This window comes from Branchiostoma floridae, chromosome 1 (genome assembly GCF_000003815.2).
Source record: "Branchiostoma floridae strain S238N-H82 chromosome 1, Bfl_VNyyK, whole genome shotgun sequence".
NCBI classification, from domain to species: domain Eukaryota; kingdom Metazoa; phylum Chordata; class Leptocardii; order Amphioxiformes; family Branchiostomatidae; genus Branchiostoma; species Branchiostoma floridae.
The window spans coordinates 2184167-2198421 of NC_049979.1; the positions used below are offsets into that span (position 1 = coordinate 2184167).

At 45.0% G+C, this 14255-nt stretch overlaps 2 protein-coding genes across 3 annotated transcripts in view; both read right to left on the bottom strand.

The window, feature by feature from the left end:
• The window catches only part of LOC118422954 (cysteine-rich motor neuron 1 protein-like), a 2742-nt gene extending 1069 nt beyond the window's left edge, over positions 1 to 1673 (bottom strand). Inside the window, exons 1-3 of the mRNA XM_035830844.1 lie at positions 1460 to 1673; positions 628 to 821; positions 307 to 434 (exon numbers count right to left, since the gene is read on the bottom strand). Coding sequence (XP_035686737.1) covers positions 307 to 434; positions 628 to 821; positions 1460 to 1656 — 519 coding nt within the window. The 5' untranslated portion in view covers positions 1657 to 1673. The remainder of the gene's footprint in view (positions 1 to 306; positions 435 to 627; positions 822 to 1459) is intronic.
• A 2484-nt stretch (positions 1674 to 4157) lies between these two features.
• The window catches only part of LOC118422299 (cysteine-rich motor neuron 1 protein-like), a 10530-nt gene continuing 432 nt past the window's right edge, over positions 4158 to 14255 (bottom strand). The window contains exons 2-8 of one of the 2 annotated variants that reach the window (XM_035829829.1): positions 8681 to 8796; positions 7493 to 7632; positions 6756 to 6877; positions 5759 to 5944; positions 4922 to 5101; positions 4827 to 4859; positions 4158 to 4246 (exon numbers count right to left, since the gene is read on the bottom strand). In XM_035829829.1, the coding sequence (XP_035685722.1) occupies positions 4928 to 5101; positions 5759 to 5944; positions 6756 to 6877; positions 7493 to 7632; positions 8681 to 8796 (738 nt within the window). In that variant the 3' untranslated portion in view covers positions 4158 to 4246; positions 4827 to 4859; positions 4922 to 4927. The remainder of the gene's footprint in view (positions 4247 to 4826; positions 4860 to 4921; positions 5102 to 5758; positions 5945 to 6755; positions 6878 to 7492; positions 7633 to 8680; positions 8797 to 14255) is intronic. The other variant, XM_035829821.1, reaches the window with a different exon arrangement.

The window sequence follows — 14255 nt, forward strand, 5'->3', positions numbered from 1 at the left end:
AGGCTAGCGACCTTAGTCAGTAGAACAAATGGTATCAGGTAGCAGATACTGATAAATGGACGTCATCCGACGACTTCCGGATTAGTGCAGCGAGTCATTCATTCGTCTGACGAAGGTCGGAGTCTTCGGCCGAAAATTTATGGTGAGTTTTCCTTTTGTGTTGGAACAGAGTATAAACTTTTTCACTATAACCAATGAATCTTCACTTTTTGTACAAAGTCTAAGGATGACAGTCAGAAAGGACCGCTGAGCTGCAGTGACCTTAGCTTGGGCCTCACCTTGCAGTGACCTTAGCTTGGGCCTCACCTTGCATTCCGTGCCCACAGGGATGGTGACGCCATCGTACTGACAGCCTTCCACCGCAGTCACGTGATCACAGTATGGAACCAAGTCGACGATCGGCACCTGTTGGACGCCGTTTTCATGCCGCTTGGCTAAGGACAGTAGATGTAGAATTAACAAGATACGGTATGTGGTAAGAAAATCTTCTAGTATATGTATAAGGCGAACCGTTGAAAAATTACTAAATACTAAAAACGAGTTCTAAGCGTTGCAAAACAGGTGTAAAACACTGACAATAAGCTGGATCCTTATATTTGCTTTGATTTGATTTGATATATTAATTACCGTTGTGAAAGTAAAAGGAAGGCCAGTAGAAACAAGTAAAGAAGCTGACCCTGTGGTGTACATGTTCCCGGTATCCATGGAAATTTAAGGACACGCAGGGGTTGATCATCTGTATCACGGAGCCGTCCGGCTGGACCACCTGCTGTACCGCCGTGTCACACTCCGGGTACACGCACGTCAGGCCGCTAGCACACCTGGACGTACGGAGGGAACACACGTCAGGCCGCTAGCACACCTGTACGTACGGAGGGAACACACACGTCAGGCCGCTAGCACACCTGTACGTACGGAGGGAACACACACGTCAGGCCGCTAGCACACCTGGACGTACGGAGGGAACACACGTCAGGCCGCTAGCACACCTGTACGTACGGAGGGAACACACACGTCAGGCCGCTAGCACACCTGGACGTACGGAGGGAACACACGTCAGGCCGCTAGCACACCTGTACGTACGGAGGGAACACACGTCAGGCCGCTAGCGCACCTGTACGTACGGAGAGAACACACGTCAGGCCGCTAGCGCACCTGTACGTACGGAGAGAACACACGTCAGGCCGCTAGCGCACCTGTACGTACGGAGGGAACATACGTCAGACCGCTAGCACACCTGTACGTACGGAGAGAACACAAGTCAGGCCGCTAGCACACCTGTACGTACGGAGGGAACACACGTCAGGTCGCTAGCACACCTGTACGTACGGAGGGAACACACGTCAGGTCGCTAGTACACCTGTACGTACGGAGGGACCACACATCAGGCCGCTAGCACACCTGTACGTACGGAGGGAACACAGAGAGGGGCTTTGCCAATCTTTCCTACGGTACCCACCCGGTAAGCCAGTACCCGCAGCTCTCCCCCTCCTGCCTGGCGCACACGTCACAGCAGCCGCACGCGTCACTAATGAGCTCGCAGTCCGTGGGCGGTGCCGGGCAGGTGAAGTCCGCCTCCATGAAGCAAGGACAGTATAGGTCCAGCGGACTGGAAAAACCAACCGCTAACAGGAGCAGGAGCGCTCTAGGAGCCATGTTTCGTCGTCTCTTAGGTCTTGATGGGTTGTGAGAAAAGTTTTGAGAACATCCACAGGTGTGAACAGGTGTGGGGACAGATGAGAGAATGTTTGTTCTGTGCGGAAGCCGGAGGTGATGCTAACGTACAGAGGGAGGCGTTGGTCTTGTATACGTTCATCAAACTCGGCCAGCGCCATTGATTCAACGTCCAAGTGTTAATATGTTAGTCCATGTTGACCATGTGGGCCTTTGCGAGATCCCTTATGAAAACTGAAAGGCTATTCTCTGATTGGCTGACAGCTGGTTTGTGGCGACGCTCACAGTAACCGGGGCCGGGGTGGCCCTTCAGACACTGAAGTAGCAGGGTCCCCTTATTGGTTGGGGACCGTGCGTAGGAGGATGCAATTTTCGTTTCGAAAAAAAACACGTTTAACCTTACTGTAATTAAATACAAAATAGCTTCAAATGAGCAAATACATGTCGTAGATTGAAAGACATATATATTAGAAAACAAATTACTGATGCCATAGAATAAAAACGTAGATTTCAAGATCATAAAAGACAAAAAAGAAGAATCTGTTGTTCGGTAGTCCATACTGTGTGCATTTGGTCATTTGTTGAACCTTCCTGCACACGCTGATTTCATAATCGAGGCAACTTGACTTTGGCCAAACGTTGCTTTTCGCACGCTCGCACCACATTTTGGGTTCCCAGAGGATACCATCCATATAATCAACTCAACGTGGCCTTTTTGTGAAAACTTGAATGATTGTTTAAAGCTGAAGGGTAAATCGAAAAGGCTGGATTTAAGCAGGTACTACAGTTTTACAGGGAAATCAGACGTCAAACGACCCATTCAGGCTTAGGTCACAATTCCCAACCCGGGGCCCGGTCGGATGGCTTTTAGAAACGAAATAAAATATGATATAAAAGGCAATAAAACACTCATAGAATGTAAACAAAATTAGTCATGGGTATAATATGTGTGTATTCCTTGGTAAACAATTATATTTTTCGTTTCCGCCGGGCCCCGGTTTGGAAATGGGATCTAAGCCTTAGCAATTGTAGCCAAGTGTTTTTTTTTTATTCACATTTATTTAATGAGGATTAGACAAAAAGCAAAGTTGCTTATCTGGGTCTTCTCCTCTTACACATGACAAAAATAAGGACACACATACAAAATAAAGTACACTAAATAACATAGTCAAAAGATAATGATAACGAAGTCAAAATAAACAGGGAGCCAAGTGTTGATGGTCCCTTTGATTATTCTTGCCATTGAACTAAGCATTAAGCGAAGCATCCTGTCCATGGTGTCCACCTGTCTATTGTTACATTGCGTGGTTGTAATTTAATGAATTTAGGACCTAAGCCTAACTGGTCCTTTGACATCCGATTTGCCAGTAAAACTGTATCTTCCGCTACTCTTACTGCGTGTAGGAAAGGTGATGAGAAAGTTGGGTTCGGGAACAGGTGTATGCTGCTGAGGGTGAGTCAGGGGTCCTTTGACCTTCAAGGAAGCCGGAAGAAAAGGTCATCTCAGTAGGGAACTTTATCTTTAGATTTAAGTTAATTTTGTCATGTTTGATATGATATCAATTAATGGACCCGGAATCATTCAGTGTTTGTTGTGTGCGGCCCATTCGATGCTGGGTTTAGAAAATGTAAAGGAGGGTTTACTCATGAACAAACTTTCTTTGTTTATGTCAGCTAAGACTACGTAGGTTGTCTTCTGACTTTTTTATTTGCTCCTGTATCTATTCTTTACGAATTAAGTATTAAGTAATAATAAAATACATGTCATTAGAAAAGACGGAGCGGGTCGCTTTTGTCATTTTAAACATATTGGCATTAGTATTAGAAATACAGAAGAAGAAGAAAGTAACATTAATATGCATTAGGCCACACCAAGTAAATTTTATGGATGACATCCTCTGCAGACTGCAAAAATAATGAGATAGGGCGAAAAAAAAACAAGATGGGTAAAAAAAAACAAGATGGCTAAATTTTCAAAATAGACACCATAAACATCGTAACAAGAGTTTAAGTGACAAAACATGGGAGCACTGACAACAAATCATTCATTCCTGTATTCAAGAAGTGAACTAGTGTTGTGAAAGTGACACTAGTGTGGTAGACTGGTATTATTTACCAAGTTGCCAACTACACTCATGACTTCCATAGTGGTGCCACTTTTATATCTATTCAGCTGGTTTCACTTCTATAATTACAGTAATAGCTACCTCGCTAGTGTGGCTTCTACAAGTACAATCATTAGGGTAAAACACAACATACTTTTCCACTTTGGTACTTTCTCGTCATGTTGACCATCTCTAAAGAAGGAAAAAAATTCTTGTTTTTTTTTTCTGAAATCAGGCGAAAATTAATGAGCGCGCGGATGTCATCCATAAAATTTACTTGCGGTGGCCTTAATAGAAGGTATCAGTTTATGCGTGATTTATACAGTTTAGTTATCTGTAAGGGTGGTACAAAAATACTATGAGAAAGAGAAGACGAGGTCTGATGGAGATCAAACTTTATTTGAGCAGACATCAAACAGCCACGGTTCTCGTTCCCGTCAGAACACCTCGTTCCCAGGCTGATTTACCTGAAAAAGTATGCAAAATTGAGGCCTTAGTTTAGAACCACAGCAAAAAAAATGAAAAACCAGTCGAACGGCTTATTGCTGCTTGCTTATTGATGGCAGGTACTCTCTCTTCTGATCTTACGAGGGACATGTCGTTATTAGACTGTTTTTCTGTTCGACATGTAATTTGTTGCGAAACTTGATCGAGCATGTAGATCTAACAAACTGAATGCGAGATCCAAGATCCAGCGATCTCGAACCTTGATCTAGCTGTCCATGTGATTCCGCATCTAGATCTAACAAACATGTTACAGACTGAATGAAAGATCCAAGACCCCGTGTCCCTTAACCTTTATCTAGCCATCCATAAGGTGATCCCACATCTAGATCCCCTAAACATGTTAGAAAGCGCGAGATTCAAGATCCCCTAAGTCCGTACCTTGATCTAGCCGTCTATAAGGCGATCCCACGTGTAAATCTAATATTACTAACTTGTTCCATGTTACAAACTAAATGAAAGATCCATGATCCCGAACCGTGATCTAAACGTCAATGGGGATCCCTCATATAAAATTTGATCCAAGACCCCGTGCCCCCCTACCTTGATCTAGCCGTCCATAATGTGATTTCGCATCTATAAAGAAAATGCATACATGTATTACTGAATGGAAGATCGACGACCCCGTGCCCCCAAACCTTGATCTAGCCGTCCATCAGGTCGTGCCACGGCCAGAGGAGGTCCACCTGGGTGCAGACGGGGCAGCACTGCCCGGGCACGTGCTCGGGGTTGGCGCAGGGCGGGCGTGCGCAGTCCTGCACCGCGCACATCGGCCTCTGTCCCGCAGCTGCGCAGTAGCACCACGTGCAGTCATCCGGCTGGAGGGTGGAGTAAATGACGTCATAAGCTTATCAACCTTAGTCATCTTGTTGTATCATTGCAGCCAGTAGGTGCACAATCTGAGTAATGAGGCTGTTTTATGCGCTCTTAAAGGCACCTCCTTCAACACGGGACCCTCATTTTACGTCCCCTCCGAAAGACGAATGTAATCCTTTACAGTTTTGTGTCGAATCTTAAAGAAAAATACCTCTACGGTATGTCAATACGCCATGGCTACTCAAAAGCGCCCTCAAGCGTTCATACAAAACAATTCAAGGCCCAATAACTTTCTTTCACCGAACCGCGGCGGGGCCCGATGCCGACTTCCAACCACATTTGACCCGTTAATGACGTCACACTTTCGAAAGGTCACGTGACAATCAGGTCGTCAGTTCTTGTGAGGAAGACCAGAGGGCTGGTCGAAAATTGGGTCTACATTGTGTTGAAAGACAACTAAATCCTTCTCCATGATATGCGCTATTGGTACAAAGAACAACCAAGCAAGGTTAGACAAATGTTGACTTCTAAATTTCTGATCTTGATCAAAAAAAACTTTTCTAACCATAAATGCTAAATTTGACAGATTCTGAAATGCTAAATTCGACAGATTCTGAAATGCTAAATTTGACAGATTCTGAATGTTCGAAAGCTCTGACCTGGTGATTGGTGCCGACGGGGATGACGATATCACCGAACTGACAGCCGGCGTCCGGCGGGCACTCGGGGCAGCACTGTCCGGGGACGTTCACGGGGTTGGAGCAGGACGGAGCCGGGCAGCTCTGCGCCAGGCACATCGGCCTGTCTCCCGCGGCTTGGCATTCGCACCACGTACAGTCGTCCGGCTGTTGGTCATAGCACACAGAGGTCAGGTTAGATTTAGACAGATAAAAATTTCAAAGCTGTAAAACAAGCAATATACATGTAGTAGAAGCCGGTTAATTGCAAAACGGGTTAACAACACTTCTGTTAAATGCACGAAATCCCCAAAATCCCAAACCGGTGCGGTCCAGCTAGATGACTTCGCATTATTGCACCAGCCGGATAATTGCACGAAATTCACTGGCAAATAGGCCGTGCATTTAAGCGGTCCCAATTGCACCGTTTCCCACAGGGGATGTAGCCCCGGCCGGCTCTGAAGCCACACACACTAAGGGCTTTACGTACCTCTTTATGTTTTTACGGGTAGGGCTCGTAGTATAATTGTCGCCGAATCCCATATAGATTTTAACAGAGTTTTAAAAAATCCAGGGGCCCGGCCGTACCCTAAAATAGCCTGATAGCCACAGGGGTGTTCAATGGGGCCATATAGGGGTCACTCCCGAAAGTGCAGAAACTATCAAGGGGCCCTCTTTTCCCAGATGTAACCGCAGGATAAGCTGTGGCAAGTATTTCTCTATCTTTGGTTCAAAACAACTAGTGTACGTGTATTGCCAATTGCACCGAAGTTGAAGAATACAGAATCATCAAACCTGTGACTTAAACATGTGAAAATGGCTACTGTCAAGGGCGGAGCCTCAAGCGGCTACTTTTGATTGATACTGGTGTATAAATAACCGGACGGTATCAAAATATTGACTTCTTCCGCTAATTTTATCTTTATCTGAAGGTCCTTGAGTCCCTGTGGGAATGTTGACAGACACATGTCGGTCTGACCTGGTAAGTCGACCCCACAGGGATGATGACGTCACCGAATTGGCATCCGTCCGTGGTACCGGAAATGACGTCAGTCAGCTGATCACCAATCGTGTCCACGGCGTCAGTAGCTTGGCGCTTTGCTGGAGAAGGTCAAGTTCAGGTCAAAGTGTTACTGTTCGTATCAGTTGGACAGCATTAAGACGTTCGGAATTTTGGATCAGGAATATACATTTTTATCTTATCTTTCCCCCATAGATGTGGGGAAATTATTAAGTGTTTGACAAAGACAAAATTCGATTATTGATCAATGGTAAGTAAGTGCAAATAACACAAAAATTTACTGCATATACAATAATTAATTATAGTTATATCCCTTGAAAAAGTTCGATTGAAAAATGTTGCATAAACATTGACAATTTCAGCATCATTCAACTTGAGCTGTCGTGGATAATGCGTTGCCATTCCTCCAAATGTTGTATCTGACAAAGTGTATAGTGTACTATGTAAATAAATCAGTTAAAGTTTTTCCTGTATGGTGTAACTATAGGGTTGGCGCTCGTGTGTGTAATTCTTTGTTATTACTAGCACTCTTTTTTAGCACCATGTATTGTACTCTCTACGAGAAGGCGAGAAACTATCAAAAACACCAAAATACGAAAAATATAAAAGTTTCAAATCAGGCGCAAACTACTGACAATGCTTGAAGATCAAATTCCTGTTAAGATAAAATTAGAGTAGTAACAAAGCTCACTAACCCCGGGGTTGGCATGTTCCGGGCGCCCAGGGCATGAACACACAGGAGCTGACCAACTGCATCACAGAGCCGTCAGGATGGACCACCTCCTGAACCGAGGAGTCACACCCCGGGTACACACACGTCAGGCCGCTAGCACACCTGTACGTACGAAGGGAACACACGTCAGGCCGCTAGCACACCTGTACGTACGAAGGGAACACACGTCAGGACGCTAGCACACCTGAACCTACGGAGAGAACACACGTCAGGCCGCTAGCACACCTGTACGTACGGAGAGAACAGACGTCAGGCCGCTACCACACCTGTACGTACGGAGGAAAAACACGTAAGGCCGCTAGCACACCTGTGCGTACGGAGGGAACACACGTCAGGACGCTAGCACACCTGTATGTACGGAGAGAACACACACGTCAGGCCGCTAGCACACCTGTACGTACGGAGGGAACACACGTCATGCCGCTAGCACACCTGTACGTACGGAGGGAACACACACGTCAGGCCGATAGCACACCTGTACGTACGGAGGGAACACACGTCAGGCCGCTAGCACACCTGTACGTACGGAGGGAACACGCATCAGGCCGCTAGCACACCTGGACGTACGGAGGGAACACACGTCAGGCCGCTAGCACACCTGTACGTACGGAGGGAACACACACGTCAGGTCACTAGCACACCTGTACGTACGGAGGGAACACACACGTCAGGTCACTAGCACACCTGTACGTACGGAGGGAACACACACGTCAGGCCGCTAGCACACCTGTACGTACGGAGGGAACACGCATCAGGCCGCTAGCGCACCTGTACGTACGGAGAGAACACACGTCAGGCCGCTAGCACACCTGTAAGTACGGAGGGAACACACGTCAGGCCGCTAGCGCACCTGTACGTACGGAGGGAACACACGTCAGGCCACTAGCACACCTGTACGTACGGAGGGAACAGACACGTCAGGCCGCTAGCACACATGTACGTATGGAGGGAACACACACGTCAGGCCGCTGACACACCTAACGCACGTAACGCTATTTCCCCTTTATCAACTTTATCACTTTTAGAACTTTAGAACCGTTTTTAAAAATCTTTTGACCCCTTTTATGCTATGGTATTGTTCAGACTATTTTCCCCGAAGTCTAAGTATCCACAACCCTCACGTACGGCCTGTTGGAGGCTAAGTACCCACCCGGTGTGCCCGTTACCACAGCTCTCCCCCTCCTGTCTGGCGCACACGTGACAGCACCTGCAAACGTCAAGGGTCAGTTCGCAGTCCGACGGCGGCTCGGGGCAGGTGTAGTCCGCCTGAATGAATGAATGAATGGATGAATGAATGAATGAATGAATGAATGAATGAATGAATGAATGAATGAATGAATGAATGAATGAATGAATGAATGAATGAATGAATGAATTAATGAACGAACGAACGAACGAACGAACGAAGGAACGAACGAACGAAGGAACGAACGTACGAATGAATGAATGAATGAATGAATGAATGAATGAATGAATGAATGAATGAATGAATGAATGAATGAATGAATGAATGAATGAATGAATGAATGAATGAATGAATGAAATCGCTATCATACAGAGGACAACTTAAAGTGTAGTCAGGGATATCAAGTAAAAAAAATGAATGTTTATCAACGATTACAGAGACTCAAAATCAAAATTTATGGAACATATGTCAAAATGGACTAACAGAGAAACTGGTCAGCAATGGAGAAAATGTCCTACAAGCACATCAGCAAGAAGGAAGATCAAATTCAAAAACCAGCTTCATCGTGCAAAGTGGAGCAGCGAACCACCAGCCCAAGTCATATAAAGAAGCACTGCTCCACACACAGAAAAGTTCACAACGGAAGAGAAAGTCCAGTGACAGAACAAAGGGTCCTGGCCATTACAGGTATGATAAACACATTGCCACACATGAGAAGGAGAGAAATGCCAAGCCTGGAGATGAGAGTACAGACCTTTCAGACTTTGTTAGTGCAGCAAGAACCAGACTGAAGAGGAGAAGATTTTTCCTAGGCTACATGAAGAAAACAGAACCTAGGAAACTACAGGATATGATATACAAATATGCACAAAGAAGGGAAGTACATCTATCCTTTGTGAGGGTTATGACAAGCAGACAGAAGGACATGGCCTTTGCAAGGATAAATGTCCTTGAGCACCAAGCTGACATGGTAGTGAAAGACAAGTTCTGGCCAGAAGGCATTAAGTGCAGACTATGGTTATCAGAAAGGAGGTACAAGAACAAGGGAGGTGACCAGGAGCCGAGTAGCGAAAAGCCCTGTCCGTAATCAGAATGCCATGGCCCAGACCTTGGGTACATACCCTGCACCATACCAACAAGTAACATGACCAGAAGTATACAAAGTCAACTGTCAGTTGCCTGCTACAATACTAGGGGACTAGTGACAGCAATACCGTTCATCAGGAAACACTTAGCACATATAGACATAGTAGCAATTACAGAGCACTGGCTCTTTGAAGAATCACTTCCAGAATTGGACAGAGTTTTAAACAGCCATAGGGGCTGGGGCAGGGCAGACAGGAGACTGCAAGATCATGAAAGAGGGCACTGGAGGAGAGGTCAGGGTGGAGTGGCACTGTTATGGAAAGAATCAATAGATTATGCAGTTTGCAAACTGAATGATGGCAACGACAGAATCATAGGAGTGCGGATAAGGCTTTGTGACGGCCAAAAACTCTTTCTCTTTGCTGTCTACATGCCAAATGGAGGAATGCCAATTGAAGAATACAGAGAACAGCTGGAGGTGTTAAGGGAGTTATATAGAAAGTATGAGAATGACGGGGAAGTTATGATTATTGGAGACTTTAATGCAGACCTTGGTGATCAAGGAGGGCCAAGGGGCAAAGGTCAAATGTCAAAACTGGGGAAAGAACTAGCAGACATCATGGGTGAACTAGGCTTGCTATCTCTCAACCTAAGCAACTTGGGCACAGGGCCACTTCACACTTTCCAGGCCAATGGTGACAAGAATCTGTCAACTATAGACCATATTGTCATTCCCCACACATTAGCAGCAGAAGCAACCTCATGCAGAGTCTTAGAGAACAACGGAGACAACTTATCAGACCACAACCCAGTCATAGCAACTTTCAACAACAAACCATCTGAGTGGAAAGAAGGGCAGTGTGAAGCAAAACTAGACTGGGAGAAGGTTGAAAGACAAGTGATTGAAGATACTTTTGGAAAAAGTGTGGAAAGGAAACTAGACGCAACTAAAAGCCCCAGTGAAGTGACAATAGCTGCCATTGAAGAGGAAGTCGGTGTGTTAACTGAAGTGCTGAGAAGTGCAGCAGTAGAGACAATACCAGTGAAGAGAACAAAAAAGCACCAGAAGCCTTATTGGTCATCAGACCTACAAGAAACACACCAGGAAGAGATAGAGGCCTGGCTCCTGTGGAAGGCAGCTGGAAAACCAAGGGAGAAGAACAACCAGCTGTTTAAGAATTACAAAGACAGTAAAAGCCGCTACCGAGCAGTTCTAAGACAGGCAAAACTCCTGCATGAAGAACAAGAGAATGAGAAACTAGCAGAGATAGCAGGAACGGACGACAGGGGTTTTTGGAAGAAAATAAGACAAAGAAAAGGAAAAATAGACAAACCACAAGCAGTGAAAGTGGGAGACCAACTCCTGACAGACCCAAGAGAGGTAAGAGAGGCATGGGCCACCCATTTTGAAATGCTTGGAAATGAGCAGAAAGAGGAAAGTGCACTTTATGATGAAGTACATAAGGAAGCAGTCATAGAGGAAGTAGGGAAAATGGAGAGGGAGAGTTATAATAACACTGAAGACATTCTAGAAGAACCATTCCTCCTGTCAGAAGTGGCCACTGTTTGCAGGCAGCTGAAGTGTGGTAAAGCTGGAGGGAATGATGGCCTGACATATGAACACATGAAGTATGGTGGCAAAGCACTGTGGAGCAGAATGACAGCACTGTTCAATGCAATGAGGGAACTAGAATACATTCAATGGGATTTAAGAGGGAATTAAGATCCCCTTACTAAACAAGGCAAAACTAACAAAGCAGATTTCAACTCGCACAGAGGCATCACCCTCCTAAATGTGATGATGAAGATTTGGGAGAAAGTACTTTACAATAGATGGAAACCATGGTTACTGTCCAAGGGCCTACCACATGAGCTTCAAAACGGTGGTCAGGTGGGATGTAACAACATTACCACAGCCTACATTGTGCGAGAAGTACTGACTCACTACCAGGAAAGAGGCAGTTTAGTTTACGGCTGTTTCCTCGACACGACTAAAGCATACGATACAGTGTGGATACCAGGGCTGTTGTACAAGATGTTTAAAGTGGGTGTGAATGGCAAAATGTGGAGGTTGATCAAGCTGATGCACACCGAGAACTGCTATTCAGTCAAGTTGAACGGGGAGAAATCAAGAGAGTTCATAACCACACGCGGAGTTAACCAAGGAGGCGTGTTATCTCTCACATGCTACCTCCTCTCAACTAACGATGTGCATGAGATATTACAAGCCCAGGGTGGAGGGGCATCGGTGGGCGGTCTGAACTGTTGCTCACCGGCACTTGCAGACGACATATGCCTGCTTGCAGGCTCAAGATCAGCACTGATGAAACTTATAGACACTATGTATATTTATGGTACGAAATGGAGGTTTCAATTTGCACCAGAAAAGAGTAAATGCGTAGTGTTTGGTCAGAAGTCAGGAGGAAGGCCTACAGGAAGTTCAGTTGGGGACTGGTGGATGGGGAACACAGCTATTCCGGAGGTTGCTACAGTTACACATGTTGGGGTACAACATTCAGCAAACCTAACATCAGCAGCAGCGACAGAGAGTGCCACAAAGAAAGGCAAAGGAAAGACCTGTGCAATTCTTGCAACGGGATTGGAAGGCAGGAAACCTAATCCACTTGTCACAAGAAAACTTTACTACACTATAGTGATCCCCTCCATGCTACACGGGTGTGAGCTCTGGCAGCCATCCAATACTGATATGCAAAAACTTGAGCAGTGCCACAGATTTGCCGCTAAGAAAATGCAAGATATGCATTTCCAGACGGAGACAACAGCAACCCTCGCAGCACTGGGGATGCCATCCCTTAGAGCAATTATTGACAAATACAAGCTGAGGCTCTTTGGCAGACTAACACAACTCCCCAGCAATGTGCTGGCAAAGAAAATATTCTTGTATAGACTGTACTCATTCTTGCTGAGAAGAGAAAGAGGGATCAGCTCCAAAGGATTTATCAGTGATTGCTTCACAATTGCGCAAGAATATGGACTGAGTGAGTATCTTGAGCAGTTCGGGGTAACCCTAGAGTTCCCAGCAAACCGGTGGAAGCACATTGTGAAAGCAGCTGTGGGGGAAAAAGAGGAAGGAAAGTGGAACGACAAAATAAGTGGAAGTACAACAAGGTTCCAGAAGACACACACAACAATGTTGCAGCCACATAAGTTATGGATGCTAGCTAGGAAGAAACCTGCCTACAGAAGTGACCTACAAAAGTTGATACACCTCAGTACTGCACCGAGAACACAAAAAGCTTGCCCAGCATGTGACAACCCCACAGATGACCTAGTAAAGCACATGTTGACAGAATGCAGAACATTCCAGACGGTGAGGGAAGAAGTGACTGACCACCTTACTGACTTCCTTGGAATCAGAGTAGCAGTGGAAGTGCACCAGCAGGGAGACGAGAGACTGACTGAAGTTCTCCTTGGTGCGCACATAGTAGAAGAGAACATTGAGACAGAACACTGGGAGGAGTTTATCCTGCTTGTGGCAAGAAAGCTAAGGCCACTAGCAGTAATGGCCCTCAAGCATATAACATGGAAATAAGTCAGGTCTTGGTTACTATCCACTACGATGGCCAATCAGTGACAACAGAGTAATTGGTGTAGAAACTGTGCAACTGATATACATACTGTACAACTGATAACTGACTGGTTTAAGTTAAGTCAAAGTGTTTACATTATGTACAGGACCGTATAACGGAAGCATAGGTATGAGTCATGTAAAGGTGTATGTGTAATGTGTTGCTCAGAGAAACTGCATGACGAAAGTTCAAGACCCATGTGAGTCAAACCGAAGTATCGTTATACAAGTTTGCGTTCAGAGACTGTATTTCAGAAGTTTAAGACTAAGAGATGTAGATCATGACAAGTTGGTTTCTTTTTACCATGTACACAGTCATATGTATGACATGTCGACAATAGACAACTTTTTAAAGTCAAGCGGGACAAGGCGTAAATGAGTGTTCGTAGAATCTGTTTGTACCGTATTATTATGTTGTAAGCTGTCACCTAGGAAACATATTTTAATATTTGTAAATATTCCATTTTTATGCTCTCCCAAGACGGAGGAATAAAGTATGAAGAAGAATGAATGAATGAATGAATGAATGAATGAATGAATGAATGAATGAATGAATGAATGAATGAATGAATTAATGAACGAACGAACGAACGAACGAACGAAGGAACGAACGAACGAAGGAACGAACGTACGAATGAATGAATGAATGAATGAATGAATGAATGAATGAATGAATGAATGAATGAATGAATGAATGAATGAATGAATGAATGAATGAATGAATGAATGAATGAATGAATGAATGAATGAATGAATGAATGAATGAAATCGCTATCATACAGAGGACAACTTAAAGTGTAGTCAGGGATATCAAGTAAAAAAAATGAATGTTTATCAACGATTACAGAGACTCAAAATCAAAAT